The 19,881-nt window shown below is 45.3% G+C and overlaps 1 protein-coding gene across 1 annotated transcript in view; it reads left to right on the top strand.

Moving 5' to 3' along the window:
• wdr62 (WD repeat domain 62) overlaps positions 1 to 19,881 on the top strand; it is a 50,489-nt gene that overhangs the window by 25,106 nt on the left and 5,502 nt on the right. The window contains exons 16-28 of the mRNA XM_074640890.1: positions 1,733 to 1,808; positions 1,902 to 2,013; positions 2,133 to 2,196; positions 11,367 to 11,480; positions 11,566 to 11,672; positions 12,652 to 12,704; positions 12,803 to 13,081; positions 14,654 to 14,718; positions 14,836 to 14,978; positions 15,059 to 15,160; positions 15,258 to 15,369; positions 15,461 to 15,539; positions 19,295 to 19,347. Of these exons, the coding sequence (XP_074496991.1) occupies positions 1,733 to 1,808; positions 1,902 to 2,013; positions 2,133 to 2,196; positions 11,367 to 11,480; positions 11,566 to 11,672; positions 12,652 to 12,704; positions 12,803 to 13,081; positions 14,654 to 14,718; positions 14,836 to 14,978; positions 15,059 to 15,160; positions 15,258 to 15,369; positions 15,461 to 15,539; positions 19,295 to 19,347 (1,359 nt within the window). The remainder of the gene's footprint in view (positions 1 to 1,732; positions 1,809 to 1,901; positions 2,014 to 2,132; positions 2,197 to 11,366; positions 11,481 to 11,565; positions 11,673 to 12,651; positions 12,705 to 12,802; positions 13,082 to 14,653; positions 14,719 to 14,835; positions 14,979 to 15,058; positions 15,161 to 15,257; positions 15,370 to 15,460; positions 15,540 to 19,294; positions 19,348 to 19,881) is intronic.

The following is a 19,881-nucleotide window of genomic DNA, read 5'->3' as shown; positions in this document are numbered from 1 at the left end:
GACGTGGAGCTGATGGGAGTGTGTTTTTAGGGTGTATGACGTAGAGCTGATGGGAGTGTGTTTTTAGGGTGTACGATGTGGAGCTGATGGGAGTGTGTTTTTAGGGTGTATGATGTAGAGCTGATGGGAGTGTGTTTTTAGGGTGTACGACGTGGAGCTGATGGGAGTGTGTTTTTAGGGTGTACGACGTGGAGCTGATGGGAGTGTGTTTTTAGGGTGTACGACGTGGAGCTGATGGGAGTGTGTTTTTAGGGTGTACGACGTGAAGCTGATGGGAGGGTGTTTTTAGGGTGTACGACGTGGAGCTGATGGGAGTGTGTTTTTAGGGTGTACGACGTGAAGCTGATGGGAGGGTGTTTTTAGGGTGTACGACGTGGAGCTGATGGGAGTGTGTTTTTAGGGTGTACGACGTGAAGCTGATGGGAGGGTGTTTTTAGGGTGTACGACGTGGAGCTGATGGGAGTGTGTTTTTAGGGTGTACGACGTGAAGCTGATGGGAGTGTGTTTTTAGGGTGTACGACGTGGAGCTGATGGGAGTGTGTTTTTAGGGTGTACGACGTGAAGCTGATGGGAGTGTGTTTTTAGGGTGTACGACGTGGAGCTGATGGGAGTGTGTTTTTAGGGTGTACGACGTGGAGCTGATGGGAGTGTGTTTTTAGGGTGTACGACGTGAAGCTGATGGGAGGGTGTTTTTAGGGTGTACGACGTGGAGCTGATGGGAGTGTGTTTTTAGGGTGTACGACGTGGAGCTGATGGGAGTGTGTTTTTAGGGTGTACGACGTGGAGCTGATGGGAGTGTGTTTTTAGGGTGTACGACGTGGAGCTGATGGGAGTGTGTTTTTAGGGTGTACGACGTGAAGCTGATGGGAGGGTGTTTTTAGGGTGTACGACGTGGAGCTGATGGGAGTGTGTTTTTAGGGTGTACGACGTGAAGCTGATGGGAGTGTGTTTTTAGGGTGTACGACGTGGAGCTGATGGGAGTGTGTTTTTAGGGTGTACGACGTGAAGCTGATGGGAGTGTGTTTTTAGGGTGTACGACGTGGAGCTGATGGGAGTGTGTTTTTAGGGTGTACGACGTGAAGCTGATGGGAGGGTGTTTTTAGGGTGTACGACGTGGAGCTGATGGGAGTGTGTTTTTAGGGTGTACGACGTGAAGCTGATGGGAGTGTGTTTTTAGGGTGTACGACGTGGAGCTGATGGGAGTGTGTTTTTAGGGTGTACGACGTGAAGCTGATGGGAGGGTGTTTTTAGGGTGTACGACGTGGAGCTGATGGGAGTGTGTTTTTAGGGTGTACGACGTGAAGCTGATGGGAGGGTGTTTTTAGGGTGTACGACGTGGAGCTGATGGGAGTGTGTTTTTAGGGTGTACGACGTGAAGCTGATGGGAGTGTGTTTTTAGGGTGTACGACGTGGAGCTGATGGGAGTGTGTTTTTAGGGTGTACGACGTGAAGCTGATGGGAGTGTGTTTTTAGGGTGTACGACGTGAAGCTGATGGGAGTGTGTTTTTAGGGTGTACGACGTGGAGCTGATGGGAGTGTGTTTTTAGGGTGTACGACGTGAAGCTGATGGGAGTGTGTTTTTAGGGTGTACGACGTGGAGCTGATGGGAGTGTGTTTTTAGGGTGTACGACGTGGAGCTGATGGGAGTGTGTTTTTAGGGTGTACGACGTGAAGCTGATGGGAGTGTGTTTTTAGGGTGTACGACGTGGAGCTGATGGGAGTGTGTTTTTAGGGTGTACGACGTGGAAACCGGGAAGCTGAAGAAGTGTTTGAAAGGCTCGTCCAGTGATGAAGGAGCTCTGCTGAAGGTAGGACACGCGTATTGATTACTAATTTATCAATCAACATCATGTTGACTGATAACTGAGATGTGATTGGCTGATACTCTGTGATGTCTGCAGGTTCAGATGGATCCGTCGGGGTCGTTCTTCGCCACCAGCTGCTCCGATAAAAACATCGCCATCTTTGACTACGAGTCAGGAGAGTGCGTCGCCACCCTGTTCGGACACTCTGGTGAGTAAAGCAGTCATGGTAGTTTGTCGTAGTATTATTATTATTATTATTAATAATTCAGATGCTCCTCTTCTGTCTTCTTCAGGTGTTTGATTTACCTGCTGTGTTTGTTTCCTCAGAGATCGTCACCTGTATGAGGTTCAGTCAGGACTGCAGACACCTCATCACCGTGTCCGGAGACAGGTAATCCTTAGTTTACTAGGAGACAGGTAAACCTTAGTCTACTAGGAGACGGGTAAACCTTAGTTTACTAGGAGACAGGTAAACCTTAGTCTAGTAGGAGACAAGTAAACCTTAGTTTAGTAGGAGACAGGTAAACCTTAGTCTACTAGGAGACAGGTAAACCTTAGTTTAGTAGGAGACAGGTAAACCTTAGTCTACTAGGAGACAGGTAAACCTTAGTTTACTAGGAGACAGGTAAACCTTAGTCTACTAGGAGACAGGTAAACCTTAGTCTACTAGGAGACAGGTAAACCTTAGTCTACTAGGAGACAGGTAAACCTTAGTTTACTAGGAGACAGGTAAACCTTAGTCTACTAGGAGACGGGTAAACCTTAGTTTAGTAGGAGACAGGTAAACCTTAGTCTAGTAGGAGACGGGTAAACCTTAGTCTACTGGGAGACGGGTAAACCTTAGTCTACTGGGAGACGGGTAAACCTTAGTCTACTAGGAGACAGGTAAACCTTAGTCTACTAGGAGACAGGTAAACCTTAGTCTACTAGGAGACAGGTAAACCTAAGTCTACTAGGAGACGGGTAAACCTTAGTCTACTAGGAGACGGGTAAACCTTAGTCTACTAGGAGACGGGTAAACCTTAGTCTACTAGGAGACGGGTAAACCTTAGTCTACTAGGAGACGGGTAAACCTTAGTCTACTAGGAGACGGGTAAACCTTAGTCTACTAGGAGACGGGTAAACCTTAGTCTACTAGGAGACGGGTAAACCTTAGTCTACTAGGAGACAGGTAAACCTTAGTCTACTAGGAGACAGGTAAACCTTAGTCTACTAGGAGACAGGTAAACCTTAGTCTAGTAGGAGACGGGTAAACCTTAGTCTACTAGGAGACAGGTAAACCTTAGTCTAGTAGGAGACGGGTAAACCTTAGTCTACTAGGAGACAGGTAAACCTTAGTCTACTAGGAGACAGGTAAACCTTAGTCTACTAGGAGACAGGTAAACCTTAGTCTACTAGGAGACGGGTAAACCTTAGTCTACTAGGAGACAGGTAAACCTTAGTCTACTAGGAGACAGGTAAACCTTAGTCTACTAGGAGACAGGTAAACCTTAGTCTACTAGGAGACAGGTAAACCTTAGTCTACTAGGAGACGGGTAAACCTTAGTTTAGTAGGAGACAGGTAAACCTTAGTCTACTAGGAGACAGGTAAACCTTAGTTTAGTAGGAGACAGGTAAACCTTAGTCTACTAGGAGACAGGTAAACCTTAGTCTACTAGGAGACAGGTAAACCTTAGTCTACTAGGAGACAGGTAAACCTTAGTCTACTAGGAGACAGGTAAACCTTAGTCTACTAGGAGACAGGTAAACCTTAGTCTACTAGGAGACGGGTAAACCTTAGTTTAGTAGGAGACAGGTAAACCTTAGTCTACTAGGAGACAGGTAAACCTTAGTTTAGTAGGAGACAGGTAAACCTTAGTTTACTAGGAGACAGGTAAACCTTAGTTTACTAGGAGACAGGTAATCTTAGTCTACTAGGAGACAGGTAAACCTTAGTCTACTAGGAGACAGGTAAACCTTAGTCTACTAGGAGACAGGTAAACCTTAGTCTACTAGGAGACGGGTAAACCTTAGTCTAGTAGGAGACGGGTAAACCTTAGTCTACTAGGAGACGGGTAAACCTTAGTCTACTAGGAGACAGGTAATCTTAGTCTACTAGGAGACAGGTAAACCTTAGTTTAGTAGGAGACAGGTAAACCTTAGTCTACTAGGAGACAGGTAAACCTTAGTTTACTAGGAGACAGGTAAACCTTAGTTTACTAGGAGACAGGTAAACCTTAGTTTAGTAGGAGACAGGTAAACCTTAGTCTACTAGGAGACAGGTAAACCTTAGTTTAGTAGGAGACAGGTAAACCTTAGTCTACTAGGAGACAGGTAAACCTTAGTTTACTAGGAGACAGGTAAACCTTAGTCTACTAGGAGACAGGTAAACCTTAGTTTAGTAGGAGACAGGTAAACCTTAGTCTACTAGGAGACAGGTAAACCTTAGTCTACTAGGAGACAGGTAAACCTTAGTTTAGTAGGAGACAGGTAATCTTAGTCTACTAGGAGACAGGTAAACCTTAGTTTAGTAGGAGACAGGTAAACCTTAGTCTACTAGGAGACAGGTAAACCTTAGTCTACTAGGAGACAGGTAAACCTTAGTTTACTAGGAGACAGGTAAACCTTAGTCTACTAGGAGACAGGTAAACCTTAGTTTAGTAGGAGACAGGTAATCTTAGTCTACTAGGAGACAGGTAAACCTTAGTTTAGTAGGAGACAGGTAAACCTTAGTTTAGTAGGAGACAGGTAAACCTTAGTTTACTAGGAGACAGGTAAACCTTAGTTTAGTAGGAGACAGGTAAACCTTAGTTTAGTAGGAGACAGGTAAACCTTAGTCTACTAGGAGACAGGTAAACCTTAGTTTAGTAGGAGACAGGTAAATCTTAGTTTAGTAGGAGACAGGTAAACCTTAGTCTACTAGGAGACAGGTAAACCTTAGTTTAGTAGGAGACAGGTAAACCTTAGTTTAGTAGGAGACGGGTAAACCTTAGTTTAGTAGGAGACAGGTAAACCTTAGTTTAGTAGGAGACAGGTAAACCTTAGTCTACTAGGAGACAGGTAAACCTTAGTCTACTGGGAGACGGGTAAACCTTAGTCTACTGGGAGACGGGTAAACCTTAGTCTACTAGGAGACAGGTAAACCTTAGTCTACTAGGAGACAGGTAAACCTTAGTCTACTAGGAGACGGGTAAACCTTAGTCTACTGGGAGACGGGTAAACCTTAGTCTACTAGGAGACAGGTAAACCTTAGTCTACTGGGAGACGGGTAAACCTTAGTCTACTGGGAGACGGGTAAACCTTAGTCTACTAGGAGACAGGTAAACCTTAGTCTACTAGGAGACAGGTAAACCTTAGTCTACTAGGAGACAGGTAAACCTAAGTCTACTAGGAGACGGGTAAACCTTAGTCTACTAGGAGACGGGTAAACCTTAGTCTACTAGGAGACGGGTAAACCTTAGTCTACTAGGAGACGGGTAAACCTTAGTCTACTAGGAGACGGGTAAACCTTAGTCTACTAGGAGACGGGTAAACCTTAGTCTACTAGGAGACGGGTAAACCTTAGTCTACTAGGAGACGGGTAAACCTTAGTCTACTAGGAGACGGGTAAACCTTAGTCTACTAGGAGACAGGTAAACCTTAGTCTACTAGGAGACGGGTAAACCTTAGTCTACTAGGAGACAGGTAAACCTTAGTCTACTAGGAGACAGGTAAACCTTAGTCTACTAGGAGACAGGTAAACCTTAGTCTAGTAGGAGACGGGTAAACCTTAGTCTACTAGGAGACAGGTAAACCTTAGTCTAGTAGGAGACGGGTAAACCTTAGTCTACTAGGAGACAGGTAAACCTTAGTCTACTAGGAGACAGGTAAACCTTAGTCTACTAGGAGACAGGTAAACCTTAGTCTACTAGGAGACGGGTAAACCTTAGTCTACTAGGAGACAGGTAAACCTTAGTCTACTAGGAGACAGGTAAACCTTAGTCTACTAGGAGACAGGTAAACCTTAGTCTACTAGGAGACAGGTAAACCTTAGTCTACTAGGAGACAGGTAAACCTTAGTCTACTAGGAGACGGGTAAACCTTAGTTTAGTAGGAGACAGGTAAACCTTAGTTTACTAGGAGACAGGTAAACCTTAGTTTACTAGGAGACAGGTAATCTTAGTCTACTAGGAGACAGGTAAACCTTAGTCTACTAGGAGACAGGTAAACCTTAGTCTACTAGGAGACAGGTAAACCTTAGTCTACTAGGAGACGGGTAAACCTTAGTCTAGTAGGAGACGGGTAAACCTTAGTCTACTAGGAGACGGGTAAACCTTAGTCTACTAGGAGACAGGTAATCTTAGTCTACTAGGAGACAGGTAAACCTTAGTTTAGTAGGAGACAGGTAAACCTTAGTCTACTAGGAGACAGGTAAACCTTAGTTTACTAGGAGACAGGTAAACCTTAGTTTACTAGGAGACAGGTAAACCTTAGTTTAGTAGGAGACAGGTAAACCTTAGTCTACTAGGAGACAGGTAAACCTTAGTTTAGTAGGAGACAGGTAAACCTTAGTCTACTAGGAGACAGGTAAACCTTAGTTTACTAGGAGACAGGTAAACCTTAGTCTACTAGGAGACAGGTAAACCTTAGTTTAGTAGGAGACAGGTAAACCTTAGTCTACTAGGAGACAGGTAAACCTTAGTCTACTAGGAGACAGGTAAACCTTAGTTTAGTAGGAGACAGGTAATCTTAGTCTACTAGGAGACAGGTAAACCTTAGTTTAGTAGGAGACAGGTAAACCTTAGTCTACTAGGAGACAGGTAAACCTTAGTTTAGTAGGAGACAGGTAAACCTTAGTTTACTAGGAGACAGGTAAACCTTAGTTTAGTAGGAGACAGGTAAACCTTAGTTTAGTAGGAGACAGGTAAACCTTAGTTTAGTAGGAGACAGGTAAACCTTAGTTTAGTAGGAGACAGGTAAACCTTAGTTTAGTAGGAGACAGGTAAACCTTAGTTTAGTAGGAGACAGGTAAACCTTAGTCTACTAGGAGACAGGTAAACCTTAGTTTAGTAGGAGACAGGTAAACCTTAGTTTAGTAGGAGACAGGTAAACCTTAGTTTAGTAGGAGACAGGTAAACCTTAGTTTAGTAGGAGACAGGTAAACCTTAGTCTACTAGGAGACAGGTAAACCTTAGTTTAGTAGGAGACAGGTAAATCTTAGTTTAGTAGGAGACAGGTAAACCTTAGTCTACTAGGAGACAGGTAAACCTTAGTTTAGTAGGAGACAGGTAAACCTTAGTTTAGTAGGAGACGGGTAAACCTTAGTTTAGTAGGAGACAGGTAAACCTTAGTTTAGTAGGAGACAGGTAAACCTTAGTCTACTAGGAGACAGGTAAACCTTAGTTTAGTAGGAGACAGGTAAACCTTAGTCTACTAGGAGACAGGTAAACCTTAGTCTACTAGGAGACAGGTAAACCTTAGTTTAGTAGGAGACAGGTAAACCTTAGTTTAGTAGGAGACAGGTAAACCTTAGTTTAGTAGGAGACAGGTAAACCTTAGTTTAGTAGGAGACAGGTAAACCTTAGTCTACTAGGAGACAGGTAAACCTTAGTCTACTAGGAGACAGGTAAACCTTAGTCTACTAGGAGACAGGTAAACCTTAGTCTACTAGGAGACAGGTAAACCTTAGTCTACTAGGAGACAGGTAAACCTTAGTTTAGTAGGAGACAGGTAAACCTTAGTCTACTAGGAGACAGGTAAACCTTAGTTTAGTAGGAGACAGGTAAACCTTAGTTTAGTAGGAGACAGGTAAACCTTAGTGTAGTAGGAGACAGGTAAACCTTAGTCTACTAGGAGACAGGTAAACCTAAGTCTACTAGGAGACAGGTAAACCTTAGTCTACTAGGAGACGGGTAAACCTTAGTCTACTAGGAGACGGGCAAACCTTAGTCTACTAGGAGACGGGTAAACCTTAGTCTACTAGGAGACAGGTAAACCTTAGTCTACTAGGAGACAGGTAAACCTTAGTCTACTAGGAGACGGGTAAACCTTAGTCTACTAGGAGACGGGTAAACCTTAGTCTACTAGGAGACAGGTAAACCTTAGTCTACTAGGAGACAGGTAAACCTTAGTCTACTAGGAGACGGGTAAACCTTAGTCTACTAGGAGACAGGTAAACCTTAGTCTACTAGGAGACGGGTAAACCTTAGTCTACTAGGAGACAGGTAATCTTAGTCTACTAGGAGACAGGTAAACCTTAGTTTAGTAGGAGACAGGTAAACCTTAGTCTACTAGGAGACAGGTAAACCTTAGTTTACTAGGAGACAGGTAAACCTTAGTTTACTAGGAGACAGGTAAACCTTAGTCTACTAGGAGACAGGTAAACCTTAGTCTACTAGGAGACAGGTAAACCTTAGTTTAGTAGGAGACAGGTAAACCTTAGTCTACTAGGAGACAGGTAAACCTTAGTCTACTAGGAGACAGGTAAACCTTAGTTTAGTAGGAGACAGGTAAACCTTAGTTTAGTAGGAGACAGGTAAACCTTAGTGTAGTAGGAGACAGGTAAACCTTAGTCTACTAGGAGACAGGTAAACCTAAGTCTACTAGGAGACAGGTAAACCTTAGTCTACTAGGAGACGGGTAAACCTTAGTCTACTAGGAGACGGGTAAACCTTAGTCTACTAGGAGACGGGTAAACCTTAGTCTACTAGGAGACAGGTAAACCTTAGTCTACTAGGAGACAGGTAAACCTTAGTCTACTAGGAGACGGGTAAACCTTAGTCTACTAGGAGACGGGTAAACCTTAGTCTACTAGGAGACAGGTAAACCTTAGTCTACTAGGAGACAGGTAAACCTTAGTCTACTAGGAGACGGGTAAACCTTAGTCTACTAGGAGACAGGTAAACCTTAGTCTACTAGGAGACGGGTAAACCTTAGTCTACTAGGAGACAGGTAAACCTTAGTTTAGTAGGAGACAGGTAAACCTTAGTCTACTAGGAGACAGGTAAACCTTAGTTTAGTAGGAGACAGGTAAACCTTAGTTTAGTAGGAGACAGGTAAACCTTAGTGTAGTAGGAGACAGGTAAACCTTAGTCTACTAGGAGACAGGTAAACCTAAGTCTACTAGGAGACGGGTAAACCTTGTTTAGTAGGAGACAGGTAAACCTTAGTCTACTAGGAGACAGGTAAACCTTAGTCTACTAGGAGACAGGTAAACCTTAGTTTACTAGGAGACGGGTAAACCTTAGTTTACTAGGAGACGGGTAAACCTTAGTCTACTAGGAGACGGGTAAACCTTAGTTTACTAGGAGACAGGTAAACCTTAGTCTACTAGGAGACAGGTAAACCTTAGTTTAGTAGGAGACAGGTAAACCTTAGTCTACTAGGAGACAGGTAAACCTTAGTTTAGTAGGAGACAGGTAAACCTTAGTCTACTAGGAGACAGGTAAACCTTAGTTTAGTAGGAGACAGGTAAACCTTAGTCTACTAGGAGACAGGTAAACCTTAGTTTAGTAGGAGACAGGTAAATCTTAGTTTAGTAGGAGACAGGTAAACCTTAGTTTAGTAGGAGACGGGTAAACCTTAGTTTAGTAGGAGACGGGTAAACCTTAGTTTAGTAGGAGACGGGTAAACCTTAGTTTAGTAGGAGACAGGTAAACCTTAGTTTAGTAGGAGACAGGTAAACCTTAGTCTACTAGGAGACAGGTAAACCTTAGTTTAGTAGGAGACAGGTAAACCTTAGTCTACTAGGAGACAGGTAAACCTTAGTCTACTAGGAGACAGGTAAACCTTAGTTTAGTAGGAGACAGGTAAACCTTAGTTTAGTAGGAGACAGGTAAACCTTAGTTTAGTAGGAGACAGGTAAACCTTAGTTTAGTAGGAGACAGGTAAACCTTAGTCTACTAGGAGACAGGTAAACCTTAGTTTAGTAGGAGACAGGTAAACCTTAGTCTACTAGGAGACAGGTAAACCTTAGTTTAGTAGGAGACAGGTAAACCTTAGTTTAGTAGGAGACAGGTAAACCTTAGTCTACTAGGAGACAGGTAAACCTTAGTTTAGTAGGAGACAGGTAAACCTTAGTTTACTAGGAGACAGGTAAACCTTAGTCTACTAGGAGACAGGTAAACCTTAGTTTAGTAGGAGACAGGTAAACCTTAGTCTACTAGGAGACAGGTAAACCTTAGTTTACTAGGAGACAGGTAAACCTTAGTTTAGTAGGAGACAGGTAAACCTTAGTTTAGTAGGAGACAGGTAAACCTTAGTTTACTAGGAGACAGGTAAACCTTAGTCTACTAGGAGACAGGTAAACCTTAGTTTAGTAGGAGACAGGTAAACCTTAGTCTACTAGGAGACAGGTAAACCTTAGTTTACTAGGAGACAGGTAAACCTTAGTTTAGTAGGAGACAGGTAAACCTTAGTCTACTAGGAGACAGGTAAACCTTAGTTTAGTAGGAGACAGGTAAACCTTAGTCTACTAGGAGACAGGTAAACCTTAGTTTACTAGGAGACAGGTAAACCTTAGTTTAGTAGGAGACAGGTAAACCTTAGTCTACTAGGAGACAGGTAAACCTTAGTTTAGTAGGAGACAGGTAAACCTTAGTTTAGTAGGAGACAGGTAAACCTTAGTCTACTAGGAGACAGGTAAACCTTAGTCTACTAGGAGACAGGTAAACCTTAGTCTACTAGGAGACAGGTAAACCTTAGTTTACTAGGAGACAGGTAAACCTTAGTTTAGTAGGAGACAGGTAAACCTTAGTTTAGTAGGAGACAGGTAAACCTTAGTCTACTAGGAGACAGGTAAACCTTAGTCTACTAGGAGACAGGTAAACCTTAGTCTACTAGGAGACAGGTAAACCTTAGTTTAGTAGGAGACAGGTAAACCTTAGTCTACTAGGAGACAGGTAAACCTTAGTTTAGTAGGAGACAGGTAAACCTTAGTCTACTAGGAGACAGGTAAACCTTAGTTTAGTAGGAGACAGGTAAACCTTAGTTTAGTAGGAGACAGGTAAACCTTAGTTTAGTAGGAGACAGGTAAACCTTAGTCTACTAGGAGACAGGTAAACCTTAGTCTACTAGGAGACAGGTAAACCTTAGTCTACTAGGAGACAGGTAAACCTTAGTTTACTAGGAGACAGGTAAACCTTAGTCTACTAGGAGACAGGTAAACCTTAGTTTAGTAGGAGACAGGTAAACCTTAGTCTACTAGGAGACAGGTAAACCTTAGTTTACTAGGAGACAGGTAAACCTTAGTTTAGTAGGAGACAGGTAAACCTTAGTCTACTAGGAGACAGGTAAACCTTAGTCTACTAGGAGACAGGTAAACCTTAGTCTACTAGGAGACAGGTAAACCTTAGTCTACTAGGAGACAGGTAAACCTTAGTTTACTAGGAGACAGGTAAACCTTAGTCTACTAGGAGACAGGTAAACCTTAGTTTACTAGGAGACAGGTAAACCTTAGTCTACTAGGAGACAGGTAAACCTTAGTTTACTAGGAGACAGGTAAACCTTAGTCTACTAGGAGACAGGTAAACCCTACTTCGGTGTAAGAATCATTGAAGAGTTTAGTGTTTAATAACGATGACGTGTGTGTGTGTGTGTGTGTAGTTGTGTGTTTGTGTGGCGGCTGGACTCTCAGATGACCAGCGCCATGAGGAAGAGGCGGGGCCTGAAACTGACCGCCGCTCCCGAAACCGTCAGTCACAAGCAGCAGAACATCAGGTGAGTGAGACGCTGGTCTGAGGTCGGTCTCCAGGTCTCCAGGTCTCCAGGTCTTCAGTCTGTGATGATGTTGTTGTTGTTTCAGGAGGGAGACCTTCATCACCGGACCCTCCTCTCAGCTGCCTCAGACGGAGGAAGACGAGGAGGAAGAGGCCGACCTCGGGACTCCAGCCAGACTGGACTCTGCTCACGGTGAGCTTTACTAATAGATGTTATTTAGTTTAGTTTTCACATATTTTACTAATATTTTTTGGAAATATTTCACGTATTTTTCAGATAGTTTTTTGATATTTTTCACTTAGTTTTCGGACGTTTTTCTCATATTTTTTATACTATGTTTTCACATGTCTCACTAATAATTTTGTGATATTTTTCAGATATGTCTGAATGGTATTTGATGCTTTTAGCTGGCAGAAAATCTTGTTTACTAATAGATGTTGTTTTGCTTAGTTTTCACATATTCTACTAATATTTTTGCAATATTTTTCACGTAGTTTTCGGATAATTTTCATGTATTTTTCGGAAGTTTTTCACATATTTTTGGATTGTTTTGTTATTTTTCACATATTTCACTCAAAATTTTTCGTAAATCTTTCAGATATTTTGGGAAATTTTTCAGATATTTTCACGTATTTATCAAACATTTTTTCACATATTCTACTAATAATTTTGGGATATTTTTCACATTTTTTCGGATATCTTTCACATAGTTTTGGGATTTTTTTCATGCATTTTTCACATATTTTTTTATTTTTTGACATATTCTACTTTCGTAAATCTTTCAGATATTTTTGGGACATTTTACAGATATTTTCACGTATTTATCAAACATTTTTTCACATATTCTACTAAGAATTTTCGTACATTTATGGATATTTTTTCACATATTTTTGGATATTTTTCACGTATTTATTGGATATATTTCACATATTCATCGGATATTTTTTCAGTATTTTTTCACATATTTTACTAATAATTTTCGTACATTTTGGGATATTTTTCACATTTATCGCATATTTTCTTTTACTATTTCTTTTACATATTTCACTAATTTCCGTACAGTTTTCAGATATTTTCCTCATACTGTATTTCTGAATGTGTTTTCCTGCTGTTAGCATGTATAAAGCTCTCAGAGCCGCTCGGTGATGTTTGTGTTTGAATGATGTTTCAGATGCTCAGCTGCTTCAGACCAACGGGAAGCTGCCCATGTGGTTCAGGAAACTGGTCAGTTCACTGTTCACATCTCTGCATCACTGATCAGCTCACAGGTCAACAGTCACTTTCTATATTAATAGTGTGTGTGTGTGTTTGTGTTTGTGCAGCAGGGTCAGGGCGGAGCCTCCTCTGCTGTCCAATCAGGCGCTGAGTCTCGTCGGGGGCGGAGCCGCTGGGCGGAGCAGCTGAACCCTCTGACCATCTGCTCCAACTTCTCCCCGAGTCCCACCAAGAGTCAGGAGGAGGAGGAGCAGAGAGAGGAGGAGGAGCAGAGAGAGGAGGAGGTGCAGAGAGAGGAGGAGGAGGAGGAAGGAGACTTCCACCCTCAGAGTCTGGACAGTCTGCTGGGAGAGGAGGAGGAGGAAGATGGAGAGGAGGAGAAGGAGGTGAGCTCAGAGATGATTGATTGAATAAACAGAAACTGGTCAACATAGTAGACCACATAAAGATGGCTGACGCGTCTCCTCTCAAACGGCCGTGACGGCTCGCTGTGATAGCTCGCTATAGCGCCTGCCGGGGTCGCTGCCTCTCCGGGGTCGCTGCCTCTCTCCGGGGTCGCTGCCTCTCTCCGGGGTCTCTGTCTCTCTCCGGGGTCTCTGTCTCTCTCCGGGGTCTCTGTCTCTCTCCGGGGTCTCTGTCTCTCTCCGGGGTCTCTGCCTCTCTCCGGGGTCGCTGCCTCTCTCCGGGGTCTCTGTCTCTCTCCGGGGTCTCTGCCTCTCTCCGGGGTCGCTGCCTCTCTCCGGGGTCGCTGTCTCTCTCCGGGGTCTCTGTCTCTCTCCGGGGTCGCTGTCTCTCTCCGGGGTCTCTGTCTCTCTCCGGGGTCTCTGCCTCTCTCCGGGGTCGCTGCCTCTCTCCGGGGTCGCTGTCTCTCTCCGGGGTCTCTGTCTCTCTCCGGGGTCGCTGCCTCTCTCCGGGGTCTCTGTCTCTCTCCGGGGTCTCTGCCTCTCTCCGGGGTCGCTGTCTCTCTCCGGGGTCGCTGTCTCTCTCCGGGGTCTCTGTCTCTCTCCGGGGTCGCTGCCTCTCTCCGGGGTCGCTGTCTCTCTCCGGGGTCGCTGCCTCTCTCCGGGGTCGCTGCCTCTCCGGGGTCGCTGCCTCTCTCCGGGGTCGCTGCCTCTCTCCGGGGTCTCTGTCTCTCTCCGGGGTCTCTGCCTCTCTCCGGGGTCGCTGCCTCTCCGGGGTCGCTGCCTCTCCGGCCGGGCGGTGACGTTCACAGACTGAGATCTGTCTGGAGCTCTGTAGAGACCGGTCTGTAGACCAGAGGCTGGTATTTACCTGTTTAAACAGGTAGTAGAGCTGAAAAGATACACAAACACAAGTTCAGACTGTTTTGGAACTTTTTGCCTTTTTTCGGACATTTTTCAGATTTTGTTTTTTTCAACTTTTTTTGGACATTTTAGGGACATTTTTCTGACCTTTAATTTCTGACCCTTTTCAGACTTTTTAAAAAGTTTTTGGTAAATTTCTTCTGACTTTCTTGGACGTCTTTCAGACCTTTCTTTTTTGAAAATTTTTCAGATTTTTTTCAGAGTTTCTTTGGACATTTGACTGACTTGTCTTCTGCCTCTTTTTGGGACTTCCTGAGGAGCGCAGTATTTAGTACATACTACATCCTGTGTTCCTCAGTAGTACGTAGTAGGCGGTTTGGAATCCAGCCAGTGAGACCGACTGAATCCATGAATGAGAGCAGAGCGTCTCCGGTCCACTTGGTGGCCGTAACGCTCTTCTGAACTGGTTCGCAAACCGCCAATAAAACACTAAAGAAGAAGAAGAAGCAGCAGCTTCCTGTTGGCGTCCTGGACTCACGTTGGACGCTCGCGGCTCCGTTAGTCCGTTGATAAAGAAACTTAATATCATGTTCATCACGCCGTCACATGATTTACTCACCGGACCGGACCGACAGACGGACCCGGCTGTAGTGAACCGGTATCTGACTCTCTCCGTCTCTGTGTGACATTCAGGTGCTCCAGAATCCAGAGGACAACCGGAGCAGCTACATCCTCGACCCCACCAACACCTCCGACAGGTGAGGTCCAGGTCCAGGCCCAGGTCCAGGCCCAGGCCCAGGCCCAGGCCCAGGCCCAGGCCCAGGTCCAGGTCCAGGTCCAGGTCCACACATAAACACCTGTGTGTTTGTTTTCAGGCAGTTCGACGTGGAGGGCGTGGCCGACCCTCGGCTGGAGGTCAAAGGTCAGAGCGCGGAGCCGGTGTGGAGCACTCAGCTGAGTCCGGACTCGGCGTGCTCAGAAGGCTCAGCAGGAAGTGTGGATCAGCAGCAGGACGCGGGTCAGCGAGCCGGCTGTAACTCCAGTGTTTATGTTCTATATGAATGTATAATATTCAGATCTCAGGTGTTCTCCCTCCAGACACCGACTCTCTGAGTCAGGGCAGCTCGGTGGGCTCTCTGGTCCTGGAGGACGACGACGACAGGAACTCTCTGAAGAACCACTTTGACACGCTGAGCGACGGTACCGGTACACTCTCCACCGTCACATCGCCGCTCTTCTACCTGCCGTCTGCTCACCTGGACACTCTTTGACCTCTTTGTGACCTTTGACCTTCCAGAGAAGTTCGACACGGACCTGAGGACTCTGCAGCCTCCGGAGAAGAAACACTACCTGAACCCCCGACTCAGCATCTCCACCCGCTTCCTGTCCCGCTTCCAGGACAGAATCAGGTACCCGATCTACCCACAATCCTCAGGGGCTCTGGGGGACAGGTGTGGCCGTCGTCACGGTGATAACAGTCTGCTCCCTCTGTGCTTTTAGGGCGTGGCCGAGCCGAGCTCCGCCTCCCGTCTCCATCCCGACCAGCATCTCAGAGGAGAGCAACGTCAGCAACACATCGGTACCAACACACCTCAATCACACCTCAATCACACCTCAATCACACCTGATTCACACCTCAATCACACCTCAATCACACCTCAATCACACCTGATTCACACCTCAATCACACCTCAATCACACCTCAATCACACCTCAATCACACCTGATTCACACCTCAATCACACCTGATACACACCTCAATCACACCTCAATCACACCTCAATCACACCTCAATCACACCTGATTCACACCTCAATCACACCTGATACACACCTCAATCACACCTGATACACACCTCAATCACACCTGATTCACACCTCAATCACACCTGATACACACCTCATTCAGTCACCTCATTCACACCTCAATCACACCTCATTCACACCTCCAACACACCTCATTCACACCTGATACACACCTCAATCACACCTGATACACACCTCAATCACACCTCAAACACACCTCATTCACACCTCAATCACACCTCATTCACACCTCAATCACACCTCATTCACACCTGAATCACACCTGATACACACCTCAATCACACCTGATACACACCTCAATCACACCTCAAACACACCTCATTCACACCTCCAACCAACCTCATTCACACCTCAATCACACCTCATTCACACCTCAATCACACCTCAAACACACCTCATTCACACCTCCAACACACCTCATTCACACCTCAAACACACCTCATTCACACCTGAATCACACCTGAATCACACCTCAATCACACCTCATTCACACCTGAATCACACCTGATACACACCTCAATCACACCTCAATCACACCTCAATCACACCTGAATCACACCTCATTCACACCTCAATCACACCTGAATCACACCTGATACACACCTCAATCACACCTCATACACACCTGAATCACACCTCATACACACCTGAATCACACCTCATACACACCTGAATCACACCTCAATCACACCTCAATCACACCTGAATCACACCTGAATCACACCTCAATCACACCTGATACACACCTCATTCACACCTCCAACACACCTCATTCACACCTGATACACACCTCAATCACACCTCAAACACACCTCATTCACACCTCCAACACACCTCATTCACACCACAATCACACCTCATTCACACCTGAATCACACCTGATACACACCTCAATCACACCTGATACACACCTCAATCACACCTCAAACACACCTCATTCACACCTCCAACCAACCTCATTCACACCTCAATCACACCTCATTCACACCTCAATCACACCTCAAACACACCTCATTCACACCTCCAACACACCTCATTCACACCTCAATCACACCTCAAACACACCTCATTCACACCTGAATCACACCTCAATCACACCTCATTCACACCTGAATCACACCTGATACACACCTCAATCACACCTCAATCACACCTCAATCACACCTGAATCACACCTGAATCACACCTCAATCACACCTCATTCACACCTCAATCACACCTGAATCACACCTGATACACACCTCAATCACACCTCATACACACCTGAATCACACCTCATACACACCTGAATCACACCTCATACACACCTGAATCACACCTCAATCACACCTCAATCACACCTGAATCACACCTGAATCACACCTCAATCACACCTCAATCACACCTGAATCACACCTCAATCACACCTGAATCACACCTCAATCACACCTCAATCGCACCTCAATCACACCTGAATCGCACCTGAATCGCACCTGAATCACACCTGAATCACACCTCAATGACACCTCAATCACACCTGAATCACACCTCAATCACACCTGAATCACACCTCATACACACCTGAATCACACCTCGATCACACCTCGATCACACCTCATACACACCTCAATCACACCTCAATCACACCTCATACACACCTCATACACACCTCAATCACACCTCAATCACACCTCAATCACACCTCATACACACCTGAATCACACCTCGATCACACCTCGATCACACCTCATACACACCTCAATCACACCTCAATCACACCTGAATCACACCTGAATCACACCTGAATCACACCTCAATCACACCTGAATCACACCTCATACACACCTGAATCACACCTCATACACACCTGAATCACACCTCGATCACACCTCGATCACACCTCAATCACACCTCATACACACTTGAATCACACCTCGATCACACCTCATACACACCTCAATCACACCTCATACACACCTCAATCACACCTCAATCACACCTCATACACACCTGAATCACACCTCGATCACACCTCGATCACACCTCATACACACCTCAATCACACCTGAATCACACCTGAATCACACCTCAATCACACCTGAATAACACCTCATACACACCTGAATCACACCTCATACACACCTGAATCACACCTCGATCACACCTCGATCACACCTCAATCACACCTGAATCACACCTCAATCACACCTGAATCACACCTCAATCACACCTCAATCACACCTGAATCACACCTCATACACACCTGAATCACACCTCGATCACACCTCGATCACACCTCGATCACACCTCATACACACCTCAATCACACCTCAATCACACCTCAATCACACCTCATACACACTTGAATCACACCTGAATCACACCTGAATCACACCTCATACACACCTGAATCACACCTGAATCACACCTCAATCACACCTGAATCACACCTCATACACACCTGAATCACACCTCATACACACCTGAATCACACCTCGATCACACCTCGATCACACCTCAATCACACCTCAATCACACCTCATACACACCTGAATCACACCTCGATCACACCTCAATCACACCTCAATCACACCTCATACACACTTGAATCACACCTGAATCACACCTCATACACACCTGAATCACACCTCAATCACACCTGAATCACACCTCATACACACCTGAATCACACCTCGATCACACCTCATACACACCTCAATCACACCTCAATCACACCTCATACACACTTGAATCACACCTGAATCACACCTGAATCACACCTCATACACACCTGAATCACACCTCAATCACACCTGAATCACACCTGAATCACACCTCATACACACCTGAATCACACCTCATACACACCTGAATCACACCTCGATCACACCTCATACACACCTCAATCACACCTCAATCACACCTCATACACACTTGAATCACACCTGAATCACACCTCAATCACACCTCAATCACACCTGAATCACACCTCAATCACACCTCAATCACACCTCATACACACTTGAATCACACCTGAATCACACCTCATACACACCTGAATCACACCTCAATCACACCTGAATCACACCTCATACACACCTGAATCACACCTCGATCACACCTCATACACACCTCAATCACACCTCAATCACACCTCATACACACTTGAATCACACCTGAATCACACCTGAATCACACCTCATACACACCTGAATCACACCTCAATCACACCTGAATCACACCTGAATCACACCTCATACACACCTGAATCACACCTCATACACACCTGAATCACACCTCGATCACACCTCATACACACCTCAATCACACCTCAATCACACCTCATACACACTTGAATCACACCTGAATCACACCTCAATCACACCTGAATCACACCTGAATCACACCTCGATCACACCTCGATCACACCTCAATCACACCTCAATCACACCTGAACACACCTCCACATCAGCGTTGTGTAGAACACCTGGACAGTGAATAGAGTCGGTGACTGAATGTTTGTTTCCAGCTGAACTCTGAGACGAGCAGCGAGGTCACCTCAACAGAGACGACTCAGAGAGAAAACAACAACGGCGGCGGCGGTGGTGAGTTTTCTGATGATGTGCAGAAATGATTTAAAGCTGTAAACAGGAAGTGTGCAGGTTGAAGTCTCAGGTCAAGCCTCCAGGAAGAGCACCGGTCGTTCATCCCAGCTTCCGTAGTGGCCAAACGGCGGCACTACAACTTCCGTGTCCGTCACGTGATGCCGTTGGGAAAGAGCGGTCTGTAACTCAGAGGATCATTTATTCTGAGGTGAATCAACTCCTCAGTATGAACACTCCGGTAGTCCTGATTTAAATCATTACAACACACTAACAGCTGAATCAGAGTTATTCCTCCTCCGTTCATGTGAGTGAGACCGAGGCTGGAGCGCCAAGCCGTGACGACCGCATGACGTCGGGACCCCGTGACTGAATCATGTGACGCTACTGCGCATGTTCCATGCGCCTAAAGATCCGGGTACTTTTCCAGATGAAAGTGGAACCATTTAGGCCTCATGCTCCACTGAGACGCTCTGATCTGAGACGCTCTGATCTGAGACGCTCTGATCTGAGA

This window comes from Sebastes fasciatus, chromosome 7 (assembly GCF_043250625.1).
Source record: "Sebastes fasciatus isolate fSebFas1 chromosome 7, fSebFas1.pri, whole genome shotgun sequence".
Taxonomy (NCBI): domain Eukaryota; kingdom Metazoa; phylum Chordata; class Actinopteri; order Perciformes; family Sebastidae; genus Sebastes; species Sebastes fasciatus.
This window is presented reverse-complemented; position numbering and strand designations above follow the sequence as displayed.